Source organism: Bos javanicus, chromosome 12 (genome assembly GCF_032452875.1).
Source record: "Bos javanicus breed banteng chromosome 12, ARS-OSU_banteng_1.0, whole genome shotgun sequence".
In the NCBI taxonomy this organism is placed as follows: domain Eukaryota; kingdom Metazoa; phylum Chordata; class Mammalia; order Artiodactyla; family Bovidae; genus Bos; species Bos javanicus.
In genome coordinates this window covers 76,744,760-76,770,226 of record NC_083879.1, presented here as the reverse complement: position 1 = coordinate 76,770,226, position 25,467 = coordinate 76,744,760, and the positions used below count along the sequence as shown (strand labels likewise).

Sequence of the window (25,467 nt, the reverse complement as noted above, 5' to 3'; positions counted from 1 at the left end):
TATTATAGAGGAAGAACTACAGATCAGTCATATGATGGAATGCTATACAATTACAAAAAGAATGAGGTAGACATAGATCTACAGATGTGCTTTACATGGAAAAATGCCTGTATTTTCTTAAAATGACCAATTTGCAAAATTGTGTGCAATACTGTGTACAATATTTCAGCTGTTATTTTAAAAGGCACACATTTTTTTACATACCTACATATGCACAGAAATCTGGAGACATACATGAGGAATAAACAGTGCTGCTCCTAGGGAGCAGGATAAACGAAGCTGAGAGTAGTAGAGAACACTTTATCATCCATCTTTCATATTTCTAAAGGCTCATGATATTTTATCTCTGTCAACTCTGTTACCTGTGCTTAAAATCAAATTACACAGTAAAAAAACTCTGGAAGTCAAGGAGACAGAAATATACTCAACTAATGGTTCACATGAATTCATCAATATGAATCAATATTTTCCAAATGTGTAATGAACTGATTTAAGGACTAAACCCCATTGCCTAGATTTACCAGACTGTGTATCTGTGATATGGCTTAGATTTTTTTGTTAATGGATTCAAACTTGAAATCATAAACTTCTCTGATTCAACAACAAAAATCACTGTTCACCAGTACTTTTCCAGTTTTTTTTTTAAGAAGAATAGCTTAAGTTTGCAACTATTTTACATTATTTATTCTTGTTATTAAGCATACTGGATCAAAACAATACCTACGTTAATTGCATCATAAATAAGTTGAAAGTATTTCTAAGTACTTTATTATCGGGAAGCGACAAAGGAAGAACTGCTTCTGTTATCTTTAGGAGCAAGACTCTAACAGTATTTTAAGAACTGAGGGTAAAGGAGACAGCTAAAAAATCATCCATATGCCATTAAGAGTCATTCTTTCATTCATTCAACAAATGATCAACTGTCAGAGAATATGGAGATGATACGGGCAAATCTGAGCCTTAAATATGACTCTGTAGGCTGGAAAGAACAATTTGAAGCAAAAACACCAAGGGAAACTTTCCAATTACTTATGAGTCAGAAATGTATCCTAAGTTACATTAACTCAGCAATTAAGCAGTAATCTAACAGTAGCCTGGAGAAGGCAATGGCACCCCACTCAAGTACTCTTGCCTGGAAAGTCCCATGGATGGAGGAGTCTGGTGGGCTGCAGTCCATGGGGTCACGAAGAGTCAGACACGACTGAGCAACTTCACTTTCATTTTTCACTTTCATGCATTGGAGAAGGAAATGGCAACCCACTCCAGTGTTCTTGCCTGGAGCATCCCAGGGACTGGGGAGCCTGGTGGGCTGCCGTCTATGGGGTCGCACAGAGTCGGACACGACTGAAGAAACTTAGCAGCAGCAGCAGCAACAGTAGCTTAGAGGAAAAATGCTCGTGGCTTACCAGAAACCAAAGAAATGAGGAGGAGATGGAGGGGACTTTCAAGTTGCCGTTTGTACTGAGGGTCAGATAAGAAAGAAGCTGACATGGTGTAATGGGCAAGTTTCCTTCCTTCTAACGGAGCTCTGCTATGGGAAACTCATTTCTACGTGGTTCAGGTGTATTCTACCCAGGTCTGGCCAATCAGAGTGAATCCCTAATCACAGACTAGTTGGTGAATAGCATGGGGCCCGGGGTTGCTCCTCTCCAGGACTTCTTTGCTGTATGTGTATGGAAGGGAGGATGGGGAGGAACCCAGGAGGCAGGAGGGAATCAGAGGTCCCAACCATCCTACTGAGTCATGGGATTGGGTCATGTCCTAACTGAGATCAACGAGCGAGGGCAAAGGGGTCAATCTGAGATAGCGACAGGACCAACGTTCAAGACAGTATCCTGTTCACCACCTCCAGCACCGCATACTTTTTGGAAAAGGTAAAACATATGTAAACCATGTAGACCATAGAATACAGCATTTACTGAAAATTTATCTGGAAGAATAACAATTGGTTATCCTTGAAAAGCTGCATTTTTGAAACTTTTTTAATACTGTTTGAATATTGTATGGTAGGTAAATAGTACGTGGGAAGGAAAAAAGTTTTAAATGCTTTTTTATTATGATGCAAACTGCTAAAACACCTTGTTAATGTTACATCATGCTTATAAAATAAAAAACATTACACAGAATACAAGGATTTTTATTTGAAAGAGATGCTATTTCTCAAAAATCAAATTAAAGTTAATTTTTTTCCCCTTACGGTCTTTTTCATGGTCTACAAGAATAAAATAACGGTATTTTTCTAAAAGTTTGATTCAGGTCCTTTCCCCAGGCATAAATACACTCCTTTAAACTACACATCATTAACAGAAGTGCTCTAGGTACCAGGTCTATGTGCCAAAACAAGCAGCAGACAGCACAATAATCTAAGCAGAGTTCAACGACGACACTTTAAGCTGTCAACCTTAGTAATCCTCTGGCAAATAAATGTGCTACATTTTATTTAGTCCATGAAGTAATTTACACACTCAATGAAACAGAAGCTTCTTCTGTGAAAGGAAAAAGCCCCAAATCCCAAATTTCCATGACTTACCAGTGATGCTGATAATTCAGTAACATGCTTTTTTTCAAGAATTCTAACTTTTGTTTGTCTTCAGCTTTCTCTGTATGGTATGTTTTTGTACAAACAAGCTTACACGTCTCCTCCTTCTTAAATGTAAACTGTATTAAAAATAAAGTGGAAAGCAAATTAAAATAACCAGGTCCTTCACACCTATAACATAAGAGTAAAAGCAAAACATTCTCATTAAGAGCATTAATATTGATAATAAACATAAAAGCTCCTCATAGCTCAATGACATTTAAATTTCAGTCTTACTGTTTCTCTAAAAACCTGTCATCAATATTTCTTTTGAAAATAAGTTTTTATCTTTGATAATTCCAACTTACCGATTTTTAAATGTAAATGAGTCCTCAGAGAGGAAAAAACCCACATGGAGAACAAAACAACACCTGTCTCTCCATAGCAAGGTCTCCTACGGCTTTCAAGTAATAAACAGACAAATTTTTATGTCTGTATATTCATTCAGTGGGTATTTGTTAAGTGCCTCCTATGCACCAGGTGATGGGCGGTTCAGCAGTGAACAACAGACTGTGATGACATGAAAAAAGCCAAATCTGGCTATCCAGAATCAGTATAAACGTGATTCTTTTTACTCACAACTGAAAAGACTGTCCATTTTCAAGATGTCATGAATAATGAAGTTCAAACAAAAATTGACAATTTTTTAAAACAAAGTTTAAAAACTAAGTAAGGAGTCCTCCAACTCTGGGGTTGAGGACTTATTTGAGAGCATGAACACATACACACGTATTATTCACAACATATTATATCATATAGGCTTACTTTACCAGGGGCTACTTAGGTCTTAATTTAACAAATCTATTTCCAAGTTTTTAGGACTCTGCTTTTGCTGCTTTTTTCACCCCACCCCCGGGTAGTCACAGAGTTCACTCCCTTAACTTGCTTCAAGTCTTTTGCTCAAATGTCACATTCTCAGGTGAGACTTTCTCTGGCCTATTTAAGATTGCAAATTCTAAAAAAATAAATAAATAAAATTGCAAATTCTCCATCCACCTTCTTCCTTGATTCATCTTCAACAGTTCTTTCATTAGCAACAGACACGCTATGTATTTCAGCAATTCGTTTCTTTCTCCCCATCAGAACACAAGATCTACAAGGACCGAGATTTCTCTCTCGTTCACACCTAACTCAGTGCCCAGCATGTGAAAGGCATCAGCAGCTGTGTTAACTGAGTGAATGCGAGTGGTCAGATGTGAGACTTTCTGATCCTATGATAGGTAGCTCCAGCTTCACCTAATGCATAAGATGTCCTGCACTGTTTCTTCCTGACCTCAACAGAAGTCACAGATAAAAGACGGCAAAGCAAGTTTGGGGTTTGTTCTGTTGCTGGCTGTTACCACTGCTCTTACTACAGATCTAAAATAAGGCAAAATTCTTTGAAAATAATGGATAAAGAATCTATACTGAAATCAATACTGAAAAATATGTCAATACATTTATGGTTGGCTTGGGGGGAAAATACCTGATATTTTAGTCTATGTTTCTGTTAACCTATGCCTTGATCTTAAGAAATGCCTGCTCTGTCTCTTTAAGAAAAAATTTGAAAAAAAGAAAAAGAAAAAACTTGTTTTAGCACAAATCTTGATCCTAAAAAATTCTAGAAAACTTATAGAAAATGTTAGGTGCATATTCTTTCTCCATTTTAGAATGCTCCTTCTGTTCTTCTATTTTACCTCAACTCCTAGGACAAAATTAAACCTGAAAAGCATTAGGCCTAAAAGAAGGATTTTTTGCATAAGCCAAGGCACAGTCTTTATATATAAAGAACCCTGAGTAGAATCCTACTAAAGAAGTAATCTGCCTTTAAAGTCTGCACCAAAGGGAACAAAACTTCTCTATGGACCTGAATATTCTACTGTTTACTGTCAGAGACTCTGGCTGCCCTTCAAGTTCACTGATGGTGTTACTTACTGATGCTCTTCCCACCTTCCATCATTTCCCAAGGTCAAGGCATATAAACAGAAAGATGGGGCTGAGAGACTAAGGGAGGATTTTCAGGCAGTTATACAATTTATATAAAACCACTCTCTGCTATAAAAAGAATGTGACAATTCCCAAAGTAATCTCAACATACTCACAGCAGGGAAATGTCACACAGTTAGTGTGCTTGCCCCATTCACTATCGCTCATGTCCATATATTCTGAGTTCCTTATTTCCTAGTGACTTCATCTCATCAGGCATTCAAATCTGTCTGAAAAAATTTTTAATTTCTGGCATCTTTGCAGTAGAAAATCTCAAAATATTTTAAGATGACATACTCATGGTCGAAAACTATCAACCTGCAGTGAATTAAACTTGTACAATTATATGTGTTCCTCTCAGTGCTGCATGATGGAGACATAGTGTTGGGGTAAGAGGTTAGTGGGACTAATCTAGGCATGAGGATTTGCTGGACAGATGCTCAATGTAGTAACTGCCAAGGGAGATGGATGGTGGTGCTCAGTGAGCAAACAAGGAAGGAAGCTAATCATGGAAAGAAGGGACACCAAGAGAGGAAGCTGTGAGGCTGGGGGATTAAAACCCGGGGTCAAGTTACAGCCAGTAACATGCGTGTGCTCAGCACGCACAGACGCCCAAGCAGAAAGTTAAAGAAAAATGCACAGTGCAGAACAGTATTTTAAAACATAAATACACACATTTAATTCTATTTATATGTGCTCGCAAAAATGGAATATTTCAGGAAAGGTTAACAAGAAACTGTGATGTGGAACAGGGCAGAAGAGAGGAGAGAAACTTACTTTTCATTTTATATTCTTTGTACCATTTAGCTTTGTATATGGTGATATATTATTATTATAAATGAGTTTAATTTTTCTAAAAGAGCTCCATTATACCTTGTGCAGCAGGAGAGCAGATATATATATATAAACTGAACAGGGGACTGTGAATTCAGAATGATAATAGGCTTAAAAGATAACAGATTTAAAAGGCAGACTAATTCTGGATGATGATGAAGTACATACACAGAAGAGAATATCTTATATTGTCCTTATAGCTTGGTTTAACTGAAGTCCTAAAAATGCATCAAAGATGTACCTCAAATATACCTTCACTGGTCAAAATAGAATTGTTCACTTCCCCACAAGCCAATGGGAAAGCTGAAGCAGTGCTCTAAGCGCTAACAGGGAAAATCTAGGAATACTGTTCCCAAAGAGGAGGAGGGTAGTATGGAGAATCATGACTGAAGCGGGATTCTGGATCCCTCTGCAAAGTGAGCCAGGGGGTCTGAGCACTCTTATCATTGACAATACTGACTGGAGGAATGTTCCCTAGGACAAACTTACTCATGACATATTGTGAAAGGGGAAGGATCTTTTTAAACTGTGACTTTAGAAGTTATTTCTGGATGCAAAAGAGAAATGAATTCCTTCTTAGTAAATTACCACAGGCTTTTCTGTAAGGGGGGGAGGGGGAAAGATGCATCTAAATGACGTTTATATAACACTGTATACAAACCTTATACGGTGATGGTTCAATTCTTTCCCCAAATAATACCTGACCCAGATTTTCAGATGGCCGTTTTCCTTCTGATGCTTGGCAAAAATCAAACCTGCAGACAAGAATATTTAAGCTTTTAAGCGAAAAAGGAAGCAATGAGATACCAAACCCCTAGCCAGCCTAGAGGACAGATTAGGTACTATCACTCCAGCAGCTCTAGTAGATGAATAAGAAATATATTCCTACTCCAAGTTCCATGTACCACATCTCCTCAAAACAAAACAAAAATCGGAAAATTATGCCTTATAACACTTTGATTTTCAAATAATACTTTTATTAAGATATAAATGATAGAATTTTAAAAATTGACACAGTACAATTTATTATTATTCATTCCAATGATAAAATTATTTACATCCTATTCTTCAGGGGAATTCTGCATAACTTACCTCCCCTTGTTATCTTTCTAATCCAGATATTCACTTAATGACCTTTCAAGATGTGTCAAATTTACATTTACATCTGTCAAATTTACCTGTCTCATCATGGCCAACATGAAAAGCATGGCCAGACAGACCCTCTGAGAAAACAAGAGTCGTGCAGAAGCCATGACCAGTCAGCTAAAAGCTTTTCTCTATAATTTCCTGATATTACTAATCATATTTGTTTGAACATTACAGCCAAATTTCAGCCCTGCTATAGAACAGTAAAGGGCAGTACTGTGTTCACTACGGTTGAGACCAGCACAATGACTACAGACTAGTTAGAGCCGTAAGAGGAAGATGAATCTGGAGTGATAAAAACTAGAGCTAGGAAGTCCCCTAATGAAGATTTTCCATCTACTGGATGTAAGAGATCCACTGAGTTTTCCCAAGAATATTCACAAAGATTTAAGGAGAGAGATTTGTTTACTTAACAAAAACTAGGAAAAAAGTCTCCAACAGTTACATAAATTGTGGTCCATTCGCTCATGAACTCTGTATCCTCCTCTTATCCATGTTTAAGATTACAAATTCTCATAGGATTATCTTAAATTTTTGTGTATTTTTCTACAGTAAACATTTTTTTTCAAAACTTAGATAATGCAGAAATTTAGAAGCCAACGAAAATTCAGAAACTGTATTTTACACCCAATATGGTACACAGTGCTCAAATTAAAAAAAAAAGTATATTTATGCAGAATTTTTTATAATATCCCAAAAATGGAAATAATGAAATGTTCATAAACAGAGAATTAGTGAAACAAAGCATAAATAGACTTCACACGATCTCTAAAAAGGGATAATGAACAGCTACTAAAAAGACTGAGGCAGCTGGGTATTAACATAGAAAAGTTGTCCACAATAGATTCAGTGAGAAAAACAAGGTGCAAATAAAATATATAAACCTACTTTTATTTAAAACTAAAATGTGTCAGGTACATTAGAATATGCAGAGAAAAAAATGCAGGGGGCAGACAACAAAGCAGTTTTTCCTGGGGACTGATTATGTGGGACACAAGGATTTTGATTAAAACTATGTGAGTTTTTTAATAATCAAAAAAATTAAAGAAAGCAAGATGGCTATTTGTCCATCAGGTAAAAAGGAAGTCCACAGTCCACAGTTTCAGTTGGTGTTGCAAAGCAACATCAAGAGACCACATCCCACGTTGTAAACCTACTTCAGAAATAAAGAATACCCCCTTTAAAAATGTTTTCAGGCCCTGTACATTTTTAAAATGCGTGTGAACTTACCACTAACTGTGGAAAAGTAAAGTTCTAAATGCACAAAATCCTGATGAGACACAAAATTTCGTATGAAAACCAAGCCGAGAAACTTACGCTGTATATTCATAAGGAAGAACAGATTCCACTGAGTCAAGCCTGTTCACGAATAGTTCTATTTCAGCCTGAAAATGAGAAAATACAGAATGAGAATATAAGCAACTGGAGACCAAAACTTAGGTCATGCCTAGAACCGAAAAGGAATTTGACTTTTGAAATGTGAAATTTTATGATATCCAACTCACTTTAAAGAGTTCTCTTATAAATCCATGCACTGAGTAGATTTATATGCATTTAAATTACAACGAAATAATTCTGAGCGCCAAAGAATTGATGCTTTTCAACTGTGGTGTTGGAGAAGACTCTTGAGAGTCCCTTGGACTGCAAAGGGATCAAACCAGTCAATCCTAAAGAAAATCAGTCCTGAATATTCATTGGACAGACTGATGCTGAAGCTCCAATACTTTGGCCACCTAATGCGAAGGACTGCCTCATTGAAAAAGACTCTGATGCTGGGAAAGATTGAAGGCAGGAGGAGGAGGAGACGACAGAGGATGAGATGGTTGGAGGGCATCACCAACTCGACGGACATGAGTTTAAGCAAGCTCTGGGAGTTGGTGATAGACAGGGAAGCCTGGCATGCTGTAGCCCATGGGGTCGCAAAGAGCTGGACATGACTGAGTGACTGAACTGTCTGGCTAGTTTTCAGCTGCAAATGTCTCCAATATTTTCTAAATGTTTTCAATATGTTCTAAAATTTTCTAACAAATGTAATAAGACATTTAAAATAAATCATTCACCACATCTATATAGATTGTTTTTTTTAAATCTGGTTTTCATGTCCAGTTTCATTCTGTAGCAAAGATAATTTTTAAACAATTAAAAAAAAAAAAACATTCTCACAGCATTCAAGCATTGAAAAAATGTTGTCAGCAAGAAGAAAAAGAGAAATGGATGCAGCCAAGAAATATTTTGAAAATAAATTTGACAGGACTTTGATTGCTGTGTGTGTGTGAGAGAGAAAGATAGAGAGAGTTAAGATAAGAGTTTAAAAATGTCTTAAGTTTAAAGACCAGAGACAAATTACTTGTCCAAGTTTCTGATTTGGACAAGTTAAAAAAAAAGGACACCGGAAGAGGATTAGGTCTGGGGGAAGAGATCATGAGTTTGCCTTTAGATATGTTTTGTTTGAAGTGCCTTTGAGATATCTAAGTGTAGGAGGATAAACAGTCATGGCATTTATTTTTAAAAATCTGAAGATATGAATCTGAGACACATTTTTAACTAAGCTGAGATACTACTAAACTTGGGCCAAAAAATTGCAAAAGCTATATATAACATTTGTGGATCTTTGAAATGTGAAGTGGTTATAGCCTTTTAAAAAGCAAAATATTAATACATAAAATCTTCCACCCACCACTCCTACTTATGAGAACTTACCCCCTAGAAATAAAATCAACCATGCACAAGAGACCATATATAAGAATGTATATTGCAGACTTGTCCACTAAAAAACTAGACACATATCACAGTATGCCTCTTGATAGAAAATTAGCTATTAAACATCATCGGACTATTAAAGAAATAAAAAGAAATGCCAGGTAGGTTAACAAATTTTCAGATCAACTGTCCTAGAAATACAATCTCATGCTCTTAAGCAGACAGCAGATGGACAACGACAGCATGGTTTAGCTTTGGAGGACAGCTTTAAAGGATCAACTTGAGAATGCTAACTACAAAGGCAGTAACAGAGAAGAAATTCATGAAGACCAAATAAAGTTTAACAACAGGGCAGAAAGAGCAAAGCTGAATGAACTGCCTAGGAAACCTGGGCTAACTTAAAGCCACGCCTGCCTACAGAAGCTCCCTTAATTTCTCCAAGGCATATCTGAAGTTCCATAGAACCCCACATACCCCTCTCCCAATAGTGTGGCTCACTGTTACTCAGGACAGAATTCTTCAGTTGAAAATGTCAGTAAGTAATTTGTGCTCTGAAGTACTTTTGGTGCTAATCAAAAACAAACGAACAGGAGCTGTTTACCTGTATTTTATAGGCTCAGATCACTATGGCTGCCTCTCTGACCATGAGGCTACCTGCAAGTGCATAAAGCCACATCTCCCATTTTGATCTCATTTACTAGCGCTGTCAACAGTCCTCTATACCTGTCAAAACCCCAAAAGTGAGACAAGATGTTCAATGTACAAAAACTAATACACTATCATTGAAAAAATACCAAAACAGTGGGCAAGAGTAGACCTCTGGGGCCTCTTTGCCTGGGTTCAAATTCCAGGCTCCACTATTTATCCTTGATTAAATTATTTAACATCTCAGTTTCCTCATGGGTGCCTCAGTTTCTTTATCTGCAAAATGGGGATAATAGTTATTTCTCTCACAGAGGTATAAGGATTTAACATTTATAAAGTACGTCAAACAGTGCCTAATACATGAAGTGCCATGAATCTGTTATATTAAAAAAACCAAATAAATGTAATGATACTCAGAATATGGAATGCCCAAACAACACTGCACACCCACTAAAATGCTCTTCCAGTATTCATGATCAACAATGGAAGACATCAGCCTCTGAACACAGTACTGGAACAGTAGCACATAAACCCCCTAAAACTGTACTCAAATAAAATGACAACTCAATGGCAACACTGTCTCAAACACAAAAAAAGGTTAACTGTCTCCTTGTGTAAAATATTCAAGAATGTATCACTGGTCATTTTGGCTAAGAAGACAATTAGGGCATGATATTTTAACCTTACAGATTGAGTAATTATCACAAATATTTGTAACTGTTTTGAAGGCAAAATTTCCAGGTGACAGCTTACTCTGCCAAAATAATTTTCACTAATTGTAAGGGGGTCAACACTGCTTCATAGCAGATATACCAGAATACTTCATAGGTACACCAGAATCCAAGCACTCTACTTAATATTATTTTATGAAAAATAAAAGCTCCTAAAAAGTTAATCCAGTTCACATCTTTACATTTCCTTCCAGGAAGGAATGTAGCTACTATATTCTATACAACTTTTTATGTTTTGAGTCTCAAAATCCCCAGAGCCACATTTTCACCACAGAAGCTAACTTCCTTGTGCTACGATTAAGTACACTCCTTACTCTCGACCTTGTTCAGTACAAAGTGATTAAAAACACAGACTCTGAAGCCAGGCTGCCTGGGTTTAAATCCTGACTCTGACATTTACTAGCTGTGGATCCTGGACAAGTTGTTTCACTTCCCAGGGCCCTGGTTTTTTCATTTGTAGAATGAAGGTAATAATCTCTGCTACAAGTGGTTTCTGAGAAGATTCAAGAACAGAGCCTGTCACAGAGTACTATGTAAGTATTATCAAGCAGCAATGTCCAAGAGACTTTAAGCAATGATGAAAACAGCCTTATTTGCACTGTCAAATTCAGTAGGTACCAGTCACACGAGACCATCGGTCAGTCACTTGAAATGTGGTCAGTGCAGCTGAAGATCTGAATTTAAATTTTTATTTAAAATTTTACATTTAAGAGGTCACAGGAGACTAATGGCTTATATATAGGACAGCATGGTAATGGAAAAAAAAATAAAATGTTGCTTAGTACCCTTTTATATAGACTTTAGTCATGACAAACTTTTCTTTACCTGGAAAAATAACTCAAATGTTAGTCTATCCCAGACGTTGGCAAATTTTTTCCCCCAAAGAGCCAGAGAGTAAATATTTTAGGCTTTTCTGGACAGTCTCTGCGATCGTAGTGCAAAAGCAGGCACGAACATTACAGAAGTGAATTAGCCTGGCTGCAGTCCAGTAAAACCATTTACGGGCACTGAAATGTTATTTTCATGTAATTTTCACTCATCTCTAAATATTATTCTTTTAAAAATTTTTTTCTAATCACTTAAAAATGTAAACACAATTCTTAGATCAGGACCCTACAAAACAGAAAGCAAGCTGACTGGACTCCTAGAGTTCAGCCCCGAGCTCTGTTTTCCAGGCAGTTTTCAATGTTCTTTCAATGCCCATCTTTGGAAACCCAAAACAGGGCAAAAGGTTCAGAGATCTGATGCCATTAAAAAAAAAAAAAAATTAGGACACTGTTGAAGAGCATATAAATTTAGAGTAAAAGTTTTTTCCATTTCCACTTAATGGATGAGGCAAGATATTTTCCTAGTCTATGATGTTCTCTCTGAAGTTTCATGGTACATCTCTTGGCTGTAGGATTATAAGACTGAAGGAAAACCCTATTCTCATTTTCTGACTTCTCTCATCTTTCCTTTGAGTCTTAATCTTTCAAAACAGAAAGGTCTTAATCTTCTGAATTGTCATATCTCCTTGATCATGCCAACTGCTTTTCATAGGACCTTGCCCTACTCTCATATCTTTCTTAAAAGGTGTACCATTGAGAATTATAGGCAGACTTCAAGATACAGACATCAAAGTTTCATATACGTATAGGATGACATTGTTACTTTTCATTAGCCTTTCTGGCCAAAAGCATAAATTCTTCAATGGCACTCTTCATCTCTTTTTTAAGTTTTATAACTGATAGTTTAGAGCTCATCACCTCAAAGATATACTTTTTAACTCTTTTCCTTCAAATATACTTTCTTAACTTACCCATGACCAAATTTACTACTCTTTGTTTCATATAACTTTAAGAGAGCTTCTGGAAGTATATTCCCAGTGGCTTTTTATTACTACAAGAGCTTAAACATTTCACATCTTTCTTTTTGCAAATTTAAGATCCAAATTAGCCTCAGATACTTCTGGAAGTCTCTCTCCCCTTTTACCATTCCCCATGGTTTATTCTCCAAGCCAGGCTTCAACAATACGTGAACCGTGAACTTCCAGATGTTCAAGCTGGATTTAGAAAAGGCAGAGGAACCAGAGATCAAATTGCCAACACCCATTGGATCATCGAAAAAGCAAGAGTTCCAGAAAAACATCTATTTCTGCTTTACTTACTATGCCAAAGCCTTTGACTGTGTGGATCACATCAAACTGTAGAAAATTCTTAAAGAGATGGGAATACCAGACCACCTGACCTGCCTCTTGAGAAATCTGTATGTAGGTCAGGAAGCAACAGTTAGAACTGGACATGGAACAACAGACTGCTTTCCAAATAGGAAAAGGTGTATGTCAAGGCTGTATGTTGTCATCCTGCTTATTTAACTTATATGCAGAGTACATAAAGAGAAACACTGAGCTGGATGAAGCACAAGCTGGAATCAAGACTGCTGGGAGAAATATCAATAACCTCAGATATGCAGATGATACCACCCTTATGGCAGAAAGCGAAGAACTAGAGTCTCTTGATGAAAGTGAAAGAGGAGAGTGAAAAAGTTGGCTTAAAGCTCAACATTCAGAAAACGAAGATCATGGCATCTGGTCCCATCACTTCATGGCAAACAGATGGGTAAACAGTGGAAACAGTGACAGACTTTCTTTTCTTAGGCTCCAAAATCACTGCAGATGGTGACTGCAGCCATGAAATTAAAAGATGCTTACTCCTTGAAAGGAAAGTTATGACCAACCTAGACAGCATATTAAAAAGCAGAGACATTACTTTGCCAACAAAGGTCCGTCTAGTCAAGGCTATGGTTTTTCCAGTAGTCATGTACGGATGTGAGAGTTGGACTATAAAGAAAGCTGAGCGCCAAAGAATTGATGCTTTTGAACTGTGGTGTTGGAGAAGACTCTTGTGAGTCCCTTGGACTGCAAGGAGATCCAACCAGTCTATCCTAAAGGAAATCAGTCCTGAATTTTCATTGGAAGGACTGATGCTGAAGCTGAAACTCCAATACTTTGGCTACCTGATCCTAAGAACTGACTCATTTGAAAAGACTGATACTTGGAAAGATCGAAGGTGGGAGGAGAAGGGGACAACAGAGGATGAGATGGTTGGATGGTATCACCGACTCAATGGACATGAGTTTGAGTAAGCTCTGGGAGTTGGTGATGGACAGGGAGGCCTGGCGTGCTGCAGTCCATGGGGTTGCAAAGAATCGGACACAACTGAGTGAATGAACTGAACTGAACTGATGGCTTACTCCCTACTTCACTCCCCTTTAGGAAACCCACAACACTTTAAATTCCAGTTTAACCTTTTAAAAAAACTATCTTGTCACAACTTTAGAAATCAAATTCACTGGCTTCCTCTAAGTCTAAGTCTCTGAATCAAGCTCTAGAAGCCAGGAAAATTTCTCTTCTAGACATCCTGCTAGTCTTCTGTTTATAAAATTTAGCATCATTTAAACTGATTATAACCACACTTACTCCATCTCAGGCTAGAGCCCAAAGACTCACACACTCTCCCTTGTTATTTTCGTAGTTGTACATTACTAGTTTTTATCCATCTCACACTTGGCATTTTGTCTAGTATCAACATCCCATTAAATTTACCTATCAACTTTTCCTGATCTGGTAAAGTAGCTTCGAATTCTACTCCTAATAACAAAAATGTTAACATCACCTAAGAAACATATTTCATTCTTGGTTTATGATTTATAAGGATGTCTACAATTTGTGGAGGGCTGTCCACAAAATTTTCCAAAACAGCAAAAAAAAAAAAAAAAATCCTTCCCACAAATCTTTCATCTAAACAAAAACTAACACACAACATACAAATAGAGAACAAAACTTCAGTATGGAGGGAGAATAGAGTTAGACTTCTGGATTCATTTCAAATCCTAGGTCTATTGTTAATAAACATGTGCTTATGGGCAAGTAATTTTGAATGTGAAGAATGAATGACGTAATAATAAAAAAGAAAACAATACAGGTTCATAGTTGTCACACAGTAACTAATAAATTAAATGTCTAACTGGGAGCCCTGGTGGCTCAGCAGCAAAGAACTTGCCTGCCAATTCAGGAGATAGGGGTTCAATCCCTGGGTGACAAAGATCCCCTGGAGAAGGGAATGGCAACCCATTCCAGTATTCTTGCCTGGGAAATCCCATGGACAGTAGGCTAGAGTCCGTGGGGTCACAAAAGAGTTGGACACGACTTAGTGACTAAACTATAACAATAAATGCTTAACTGTAAGCTAAAGATCGCTATTACTATTATTTAAGAGGAACTGGACCTTCTTCAATCTATATACCTATCAGTGTAGGGATAACCTTGAGGGTTTCTGGGAGAGGCTGTCCCATCTCCCGCTCATTAAAGATACTAAGGACAGTGGCTTCTCATTTACTGTTTATGCCTATTCATTACTCCCTTCTTGGCTATTAGTCTAGGGAAGGGGAAGGTAATAATTATCAAGCACAACTCTCATAATAACCTTATGACCTAGGGATTACTTGCTCTGCTTTAAGACAAAGAAAAAAGTTCAAAAACTGGACTGCTGGTTCAGAAAAGCAAGTAATGAACTGCCGCTACCACTTTTAATTTCTGCTGCTCTCAGTCCTCCATTTTTCTCCTTCTGACACTTTTCCAATTACTTTTACAGGAAAGTTGGTCCATCATTGATATCACCACTAAATTATGGACCTTTCCCTGTCATTTGATGAACTAATCAAACACATCTTGGCTATTCAGTTCCTCTTGGCTATTTTTGTAGCACTTTCATTCATCCTACCTTTTTTACATTGTGAGATTTTGAAAATTTAAGACATCTCATTTAAAACATTCTAAGGGAACTTCCCTTATAGTCCAGTGGTGAAAACCATGGCAGGGGGTGAGAGTTCGATGCCTGGTGGAGGAATTAAGATCCCACATGCTCTGGGCATGACAAAAGAATGTTTTTTAATTAAAAAAATTAAAAAATAAAGCACGATAAGAACTGTAAATTAAAATGAATGATACCTTTTCACACAGAATATAGCAACTTACAATATATTTGTAAATATGCTACATTTATAACACTCTATTTTAAACATTGACTGTTACAATCAAACAAGGAATCTCAAAAGTATTATAAGTATCATAAAAATAGTATTACTAGATCTTCATAATACGACAGTAGGATAAATGTTAAAAATCGCAAGAAAGGAGAAAGGAATTAAGACTGCCAGTGAGTGTATGTGGTTTCATGAAGGGCAAAAGTACGCTACAAACATGACATTTGTCTCTAAAAAATGTTAAGTGCACACACAGATAAAACAAACAGAAGAAAATTTAAACAAACGTTGGTTCTAGAGGGCTAAGCGGTGGATATACTGATCATTATTCTTTCAACTCTTCTGAATTTTGAAAATTGCTGCAGTTAAAAGTTGGAAAAAGAAAAGGCTTTAAAGATAAGAGTGGACTTCAGTCATATTATGAAGTGACAGAAGCCAAATGAAAGCGATAAGAAATAAAGATGAAAGAGTAAAATTTAGTGTGGAAACATGTCAGAAGCAGGAAGGATGACTTCAAAAGAAGTAATAAATTGGGGGAAATACTAAAATTTGCAATGCATGTGAAAACCAAAGAACACTTACAACGACAAATCCTGAAAAACCATGAGAAATTCATTCAATCAACACATTTATTCAAAGCCCATAATGTCCTGTATTAGACACTGTGAATGCTATAATAAAATAAAACGCATGAATGCTTTGCCTTTTAAAGAATTTATAATCCAGGTGGGGGAGAGAGGGCATTCATTGAAGGAAGTAAAAGAAAAAAGTGACAAAGCTATTTACGTGTTCTGGGGGTAGCTACTGGGAGTTAGTTTTCTAAATCTATGGGATTTGGTTTGCTTTTTTATTAAAATGGCAATCACTATAAGAGAGCAGTATTTGATTAACTTTAGGGTCATTTTTCATTCTAAACATCTTTATTTCGCATCCCTACATTAATTAAATACATTTCCATCTGGAAATTTGCCTTACAGATCGCCAACTCCTGAAGAGTCTTAAGGTTACTTTCAACATCCCCACTTTCAGACTGCCCCAAGATGAGTTATTACAAGCATGAAAAGTTGTGACAACATAAGAAAGGTACAGAGTAATCCTAAGCAAGACTGTAAATCCTAAAGCAAGACACAGACAAAACAAGACTGATTACAACACCACCCTAAGAAATCTTTTATGAAAATATTTTTATAGAGAGTTCTATTATCTCCCTTCTAAATCCTTCTCCTCCCAAACGTACAATTTTATTTCTAGTCCCCATCTGCCCATTCCACTTCTGACACCAACTTTGGTCACAACTGCTGTTGCTAAGTCGGTTCAGTCGTGTCTGACTCTGGGCGACCCTACGGGATTCTCTAGGCAAGAATACTGGAGTGGGCTGCTATTTCCTTCTCCTTGGTCACAACTACACCCTACTTTATGGCTTCAAGGTACATCTTGCTATAGGACCGAATTTCCCATTTCCTTGTTCCTTTGTTTTGATTCTGCTTTTACAATTGCCATCACATGTGTCCCATCTTACACTTACTATTGTTTTTCAAGGTAGAGGGAAATCTCAGGGAAGAAATTTGACTTTGGGGACTTCCCTGGTGGTCCAGTGGTTAAGAATCTGCCTGCCAACGCAGGGGACACAGGTTCGATCCCTGGTCCGGGAAGATTCCACATGCCATGGAGCAACGAAGCCTGTGTGCCACAACTACTGAGCCCGCTTTGCCCTAGAGCCTGTGCTCTGCAAGAGAAGCCACGGCAATGAGAAGCCCATGCACCACAATTTATACAGAGTAGGTCCTGCTCACCACACTAGAGAAAGCCTGAACGCAGCAATGAAGCCTCAGCACGGCCAAAAAAAGAAAAAAAAGGCACTCTGTACAATTATCAATGCAAGTGACCAGTTACAAAAAGATCTGAGATACCAAGGTATGTGTGCACACTCACTAAGTCATGTCTGACTGTTGTGACCCCATGGACTATAGCCTGCCAGGCTCCTCTGTCCATGGGATTTCCCAGGCAAGAATACTGGAGTGGGTTGCCATTTCCTTCGCCAGGGGATCTTCCTAACCTAGGGATCGAACTCCTGTCTCTTGCATCTCCTGCATCAGCAGGTGGGTTCTTTACCAGCTGAGCCAGTGGGGAAAGCCAAGGTATAGCCATAGGAAAGGAAAACTATGGAAGCTTCAACTACTTTAATATTGGAGAAGTCCATAGTAGGAAAATGTCTAAAGAAGGAAAACCTTAACTCGGATGTAATTTAAAAATCCCAACAGACGTGCTGGAATTCATAAATTCTGAGTTACCTCACCAACAGGGCCCAGAAGCTACTCTCCAAGATCCTAAGGTTCTTTCTCCACTCCCCATCAAAAAATAAAATTTCAACTTTAGACTGTATCAAAGGAAGGAGCAGACATATAAAATGTGACTGGTTAAAAACTGATTACGTAGGTAAAGAGCTTTTTGTTGTAAGTGCAGCAACTGTGCAAGTCCAGGATTACAAGCAGCTGGGCATCTGCAGGTGGGGCAGCAGAAGAGGTACCTGCCCGGCCCGCAGACCCAGGAGGATTCCAACGTGAAGAGCCCAGGCTTCGAACTCACACACTCCTGGAGCCGCAGCTTCAATTCGTCCTGACTAGAGGGCACTGCATCCTATCCAGCCTTCAGGGTCCCCATCTAAAAACCACAGGACTGTTCTGAGGATCAACTAAGGTTAATACACACCTGGCACACACAAAGTATACAAACTGCAGTCTCTATCACTGTTATTAGTAAAGGGCACTAAATAAGAATCAAACGTCAGAGTAAGAAGAACTCTCTTAAAGAAAAATACATTCACCAATTTCTCACAAAGCTTTTCATAGATACTTAGTTAATTTTCATGGCAACAAAGAATGGCCTCACAGAGCGCAGACAGGCAGGAGCTACAATTAACTAGAGAACAACACTGACTAAGAGGGCGTGGTGATAGTACACTGCAAGCCAGAGTCAAAGCAGGGGTTTCCGGAACTGGGCTCTGAGGCCGAAAGAGCACAGACCAGTTTCTAGAACTTTTGTGTGTCTGCATGTGCAGCACATGGCTGCGGTCTTGTTCAAGAACACACCTCTTGCAGGGCTTCCTTCTATGGAGAGCCAGAGACAGTAGGACCGTATTTTATCTATATCAATCATGCCTGCTTTCCTAATCCTAGCTTTCACATCCACTATAATGAACAACCACAGCTTTAAAACAATTTCATGCAAAAAAAAAAGGAGTTTCCTTTGTGGCTTAGACAGTAAAGAATCTGCCCGCAATGGAGACGCGTGTTTGATCCCTGGGTTGGAAAGATCCCCTGGAGAAGAGAATGGCTACCCACTCCAGTATTCTTGCCTGGAGGATCCATGGACAAAATGGCCTGGCGGGCTACACTCAATAGGGTCGCAAAGAGTTGGACTCGACTGAAGTGACTGAACATGCACACACACGTGTAAATATTTTTTCTTTAAATATTTCAAAATCTCCAAACTGTCTCTATGGTCAAGTTAAAACACGTAAATGAATGTTCATTCTTGTATCTGTTCAGAACATTTAGAACTGTTTTCTTAAATTTGACTAATTCTACAATAAAATGCAACTGCTCCCAAAATAACAGACACAGAATTTATTAAAAGCTTCTAAAAATAACTACCAAGAAAGGATATTTAAAAGTGAGATTCTGATTTTTTTTTTAATTAAAAAAGTTGTTAAACTAATTCAAATTTTTTTTCTTAACCACTAGGGGGTACATTTGGTCATTTCCCCTTACTAGACAGGAAAGAAAATCTTAAATCTTTCATCTAAGACAGGAAAGAAAATGTTAATCTTTCATCTAAGAACATCACAAGCCATTAAATAATTGCTTGAAAGTTAAAAGCAGCAAGGGTGAACTGCTCACTAATCTTCAGCTATTAGTCATTAGAATGCCACTCAGTACACTTAAGTGAAGTCGCTCAGTCGTGTCCAACTCTTTGCGACCCCATGGACTGTAGCCTACCAGGTTCCTCTGTCCATGGGATTTTCCAGGCAATAGTACTGGAGTGGATTGCCATTTCCTTGTCCAGGGGATCTTCCCAACCCAGGGATTGAACCCGGGTCTCCCGCATTGCAGACAAACACTTTACCATCTGAGCCACCAGGGAAGTCTTAAAACTCAGTCTAAAGCTAACTGCACATTTTACCCTGTGAAGATCTATTCACTCTTGACCAGGGCTTATTCTACTTATTGTTGTCAACACATTATCCCCTGAGTTTAAGAAAGTAAAATGCTAGAGGAAAGGAATCAGATCAGATCAGATCAGTCGCTCAGTCGTGTCCAACTCTTTGCGACCCCATGAATTGCAGCACGCCAGGCCTCCCTGTGCATCACCAACTCCCGGAGTTCACTCAGACTCACATCCATTGAGTCAGTGATGCCATCCAGCCATCTCATCCTCTGTCGTCCCCTTCTCCTCCTGCCCCCAATCCCTCCCAGCATTAGAGTCTTTTCCAATGAGTCAACTCTTCGTATGAGGTGGCCAAACTACTGGAGTTTCAGCTTTAGCATCATGCCTTCCAAAGAAATCCCAGGGCTGATCTCCTTCAGAATGGACTGGTTGGATCTCCTTGCAGTCCAAGGGACTCTCAAGAGTCTTCTCCAACACCACAGTTCAAAAGCATCAATTCTTCGGCGCTCAGCCTTCTTCACAGTCCAACTCTCACATCCATACATGACCACAGGAAAAACCATAGCCTTGACTAGATGAACCTTTACACCATGCTTTAATTCTTTAATACTGTGGCTTCAAAAACTAACAAAATAAGAGAAAAAAATTAAAAGAAAAACCTCAATAGCAGCAAAAGTAATGCAGCACTAAAAAACTGTTTTGGGTACCATGACAAAGCTATTAAATTTATAAATAAAAACTATAAAATACTGAGGAGACGGAGGGAGTCATTTAGCTCGTGACAGTCTTCCCAGGTGGTGCTGGTGGTAAACTACCCGCCTACCAATGCAGGAGACAGAGATGCAGGTCTGAATCCTGGGTCAGGAAGATCCCCTGGAGGAGGGCGTGGCAACTGCTGCAGTATGACTGCCTGTGAGAATCCCAAGGACAGAGCCCATGGGGTCAGAGTAGGACACAGCTGAAGCAACTTAGCATACATACAGGCACTGTAAATCAAATCTTTCTTGGAAAAAACCTGGTGATATTAAATAGGGCTATAAAATTGTTTCTTGCCTTTGAACAAGTAATTTGTGAATATGCAAGTAATTCCTGCTAAATACATCCTAGCAATGTTACTTATAGTAGAGAAAAATCGGGACCAATCTAAATGCCCTGTAAGCAAGAAATAAACCATAGTATACTAACACAATGAAATACTATATATTCAATAAAAACCTCATGAAAACGTGCACTACGTTGATGCTCAAATGTATATGTAATGATACCAAGCTTAAAAAAAAATCATACACACACACAAAAAGCCACAGAACACAGTCACACTATTTATAAAGGTAAATGAAGATCATAAATCAGAAGCTAGAAAAATATGAATAGGATTTGATGTTCACTGGATTCCTGATTCTATGATAGTAAATTGAACATAAAATAATTCTGAGAAGAGAAAATAACTGAATCCTCAGGGTTCTTTTGACTGTCTCTCAGTATACATAGTGAGCCAAATACAGGACATGGACTTCACAGGATATGTAAAGACTATAGTCCATAAATTACAGTTACCCTGAAGATAAACTTGATTCATCTCTATACCTATGAATATTGCATAATACTGCAACAATGATAAGTACTGTACTTTCTCTCTAGTGAAGGCAAAATATCCTTCAAGGGGAATATATAATAAGCAGTGTGTATTGGCTCAGCCAGTAAAGAATCTGTCTGTAATGCAGGAGACCCAGGTTCAATCCCTGGGTCAGTAAGATCCCCTGGAGAAGAAAATGGCAATCCATTCCAGGATTCTTGCCTGGGAAATACCATGGGCAGAGAGTTGGGACACAACTTAGGTGGGACTAAACCACCACCACCATATAACAAGCAAATATGATAATCTCTATTTTACAGATGGAAAAAAAAACTGATGGAAATGGTTATCAATGACCTGCCCAGTTCATCCAACTCCTGATTTCCTAACATAAAATCACTGCAGATGGTGATTGCAGCCATCAAATTAAAAGATGCTTACTCCTTGGAAGCAAAGTTATGGCCAACCTAGATAGCCTATTCAAAAGCAGAGACATTACTTTGTCAACAAAGGTCCATCTAGTCAAGGCTATGGTTTTTCCAGTAGTCGTGTATGGATGTGAGAGTTGGACTATAAAGAAAGCTGAGCGCTGAAGAATTGATGCTTTTGAGCTGTGGTGTTGGAGAAGACTCTTGAGAGTCCCTTGGACTGCAAGGAGATCCAACCAGTCCATCCTAAAGGAGATCAGTCCTGGGTGTTCATTGGTAGGACTGATTTTGAAGCTGAAACTCCAATACTTTGGCCACCTGATGTGAAAAGCTGACTCATTTGAAAAGACCCTGATGCTGGGAAAGATTGAGGGCAAGAGGAGAAGGGGACGACAGAGGATGAGGTGGTTGGATGGCATCACCGACTCAATGGACATGGGTTTGGGTGAACTCCGGGAGTTGGTGACGGACAGAGAGGCCTGGCATGCTGCGGTTCATGGGGTTGCAAAGAGTCAGACACAACTGAGCGACTGAACTGAAAAGCATCTTCTGGAAATAATCATTTATAATAAATATTATAATATTTATAATTTTAATATATTTCAATATATTTATAATTATTCCCACGTCACAATTCCAGTTCCAATTTTAAAAATGTTTTTCTAACAGTGTACAGAAGACTGTCTTCCTTAACAAACGTGGAATGATGAGAAAAAATTATTAATTCCCTGATTGATGTAATGAAAGTTTAGACTGTTTATTGTTTTTCTCCTTTGAGAGGCAAAGAGAAGAAATGTTAAAGTATACTTTAAATTCCCTAAACCAATTAGTCAAATTCTAGGGGAAAAGTGTTAAAAGTACATCTTTGTACTGGTCTGATATTTGCTACCACTGACCAAGATGTGAATGCAGCTGGCCACATAGAAGAAATCCAAACATCTCAGAAATCAAACATGATCTGTCTTGCCTGTTTTATTCCTACATCTGTGAGAATGAAAAGGCCAAAAGGACTCCCTGAAATTAATCAAGAGTTTACTATTTTAAAAGTTTTAAAAGTAGCTACCTAAAAGGACCTGTCCAGGAAACAAAATTACCTAACCATTACCTAACTGGAAGAACACCTGTAAATTTCACTCATACTCATGTTTGAAGTCCATCTCAAATGTCACTTCCTCTCTGCAGCTTTCCCTGAAGACTCCAATCCACAGATGTTTCCTCATTTGTGTTTCAGAGCACTTTGGACATACATCTTTTATAACATCACATTCTGATAATCTGTCATAAGCTTATGACCTTTGAGTTTCCTAGGAGACAGGAATATTTCTGTCTCTATAGGCACTAGTTATACAATACACAATTGCTGTTAAGTTTAAAGACCAAACACTAAGTTTTAAAGGCTGGTTACTACAATATTTACTGGAAAAACCAGTGTGCTTGTGGGACAAGCTCTCTCTTCCATTTGGAAGCACTGTTTGTTTGGGTTTTTTTCAGCCAGAACTCTAAGAGTGAAAGCGCCTTGCACTGCAAGGTACCAGAGTTACAGTACTGAAGCGCCGTTAACCTGCGTGGAATTTAAAGATCTTCAAATATTTTCAAGGATCCAATTTTTTAAACAGAAACTGTAAAATGCCATGAAAAATTTAACAGCTTCTTTAGTGCCCTAAAATAAGCTCAAAATTCACAACTATAGTAAAGCTAGTAGTAATAAAATTAACACCAGCTTAAAAAATTCAAACTTAGTAAATAAACCTATTTATAGATTGTAAACGTCTGCTGAAGGACTATTTGAATTGTTAAAATTATTAACGGTTTCAAAGACTTTTCTCGCGCCCCAAAGGGTAAGTTTTAGCCATCTAAAATAATTGCGTAGGTATACTGTCCTGCCCTATGCCGAATAACCCCGAAACAGGTTACTTATGTCTCTTTTACAAAGTAGTTAAACTGAAAGCCTTGGGTTTAAGGTCGTTAAGAGATCACAAAGTTTTCAAGGTCTGCCCTAGGAAGAAGAAAACGTCGCCTTCTCCTGTCGCCTGCTTCTTTGAAGTGTTCAAAATCGTCTTAAAGAAACTGAACAGGGGGATCTTATATATATATTTTTGCATACTAAAAACTTTTTTTTTTAAACACACTTAAAAGGTTAAGACATGAACGGTCTCAGCCATCACAACAACTCTTTATTAAACGCAATTCACACGGTTCTGGGTGTAAAAACTCCACAAATAAGGAAGCGACTCCTAATCTTGAGGTTAAAAATACACCCCCCCCCCAACCCCAAGTCCTAGAAAGCACAAGACCTCATAACCGACCAGGATTCCAGAAAAGTAGAAAATTTAGGAAGCCAGGAGATCAAAGAGTTCCTCCAAGACCTGGCGAGGGCCCCTTCCTTGGCGCGAACACACCCTCTTATCCGTGGAGCGCTCACCAACCCGCACACAGCTCACTGTCCCCGGTTCACTCACTCACACACACATACACACACACAAACACACACCTGCTCGCTCGACCTGGCCCCGCCAGACCTGAGGCGCGCCGAGGCCCACCAAGTCCTCCACAACCTACCCCCGCCGCTCACCGAGGCCGTTTCGGAGCCGCCACCGACCCACGGCCCCGCACTTTTGAGGGGCGACACCGACCGCAACCCCCGCCCCACGGCGGCTACGCCCCCTTCCCCTCGGACCCCGGCTCCCCCCAGGGCAGGGTGAGGGGGGTGTTGTCCGCCGGGCCGCGCCCACCTTGCACTCGTCGGTCTTCTTCTCTTCCTCGCAGAAGTTGACGGGCGCCAGGCCGGGCAGGTAGAAAGCGGCGCCCCGACGCGGGCCCGGGGCCGCCCCCAGCAGTAGCAGCGACAGCAGCAACCACCACCGAGGGGGACACGGCGCCGGTAGCCTCGCGCTCATGACGGCTGTCTCGGGGGAAAAGGGGCCGAGCCGCGGGGCGGAAAAGAGGGAAGGAGGGACGGGGGCGAGGCTCGGAGACGACGAGCAGGCCGCCCGAGCTGAAGGAGGCCGTCCCCGCGACGGAGAGTTCCGGTGGCTCTAGGAGACGGCGCGGGTTCCGCAACAGAACCGACCCGGACCTCTACGGCGCATGCGCGAGGCCGCCCGCACATGCTCCGTGCGAGCGGCCGCGAGCGCTCCGGGGCGTTTCTGGGAGGGAGCGGCGAGGAAATCCACTTTCCGTGTTTTCGGCGGGCCAGCTAGGGCTGTTGCTACCAGAGGTTCCAGCGCCCGCATTCCGATTCCAAATTCCGATCTGGAGCCCCCTTGGGGCGTCGGGGAGCGTGTCTCTCTTGCCCAGCGCCCCAGGCTTGCTGCCATGCCTCATTTTCCCAGTTTTCCTCGCCTCAGTGCCTGAGGCACACCAACCCCCATTACGGACTTGTAATATTACACAAAGTACTTGCTGATGAAGGATGAGTTGGCGGAGGGAAGAAGTTTGGGAGACGGTTAGGTGCAGGATCGGAGAAGGCAATGGCACCCCACTCCAGCACTCTTGCCTGGAAAATCCCATGGACGGAGGAGCCTGGTGGGCCGCAGTCCATGGGGTCGCTAAGAGTCGGACAAGACTCAGCGACTTCACTTTCACTTTTCACTTTCATGCATTGGAGAAGGCAATGGCAACCCAGTCCAGTGTTCTTGCCTGGAGAATCCCAGGGACGGGGGAGCCTGGTGGGCT

General features: G+C 39.5%; 1 protein-coding gene across 1 annotated transcript in view; it reads right to left on the bottom strand.

Moving 5' to 3' along the window:
* Positions 1 to 24,957, bottom strand: part of TM9SF2 (transmembrane 9 superfamily member 2) — a 51,728-nt gene extending 26,771 nt beyond the window's left edge. Inside the window, exons 1-4 of the mRNA XM_061435288.1 lie at positions 24,525 to 24,957; positions 7,841 to 7,908; positions 6,039 to 6,132; positions 2,531 to 2,658 (exon numbers count right to left, since the gene is read on the bottom strand). Of these exons, the coding sequence (XP_061291272.1) occupies positions 2,531 to 2,658; positions 6,039 to 6,132; positions 7,841 to 7,908; positions 24,525 to 24,689 (455 nt within the window). The 5' untranslated portion in view covers positions 24,690 to 24,957. The remainder of the gene's footprint in view (positions 1 to 2,530; positions 2,659 to 6,038; positions 6,133 to 7,840; positions 7,909 to 24,524) is intronic.
* Between the last annotated feature and the right edge of the window lie 510 nt (positions 24,958 to 25,467).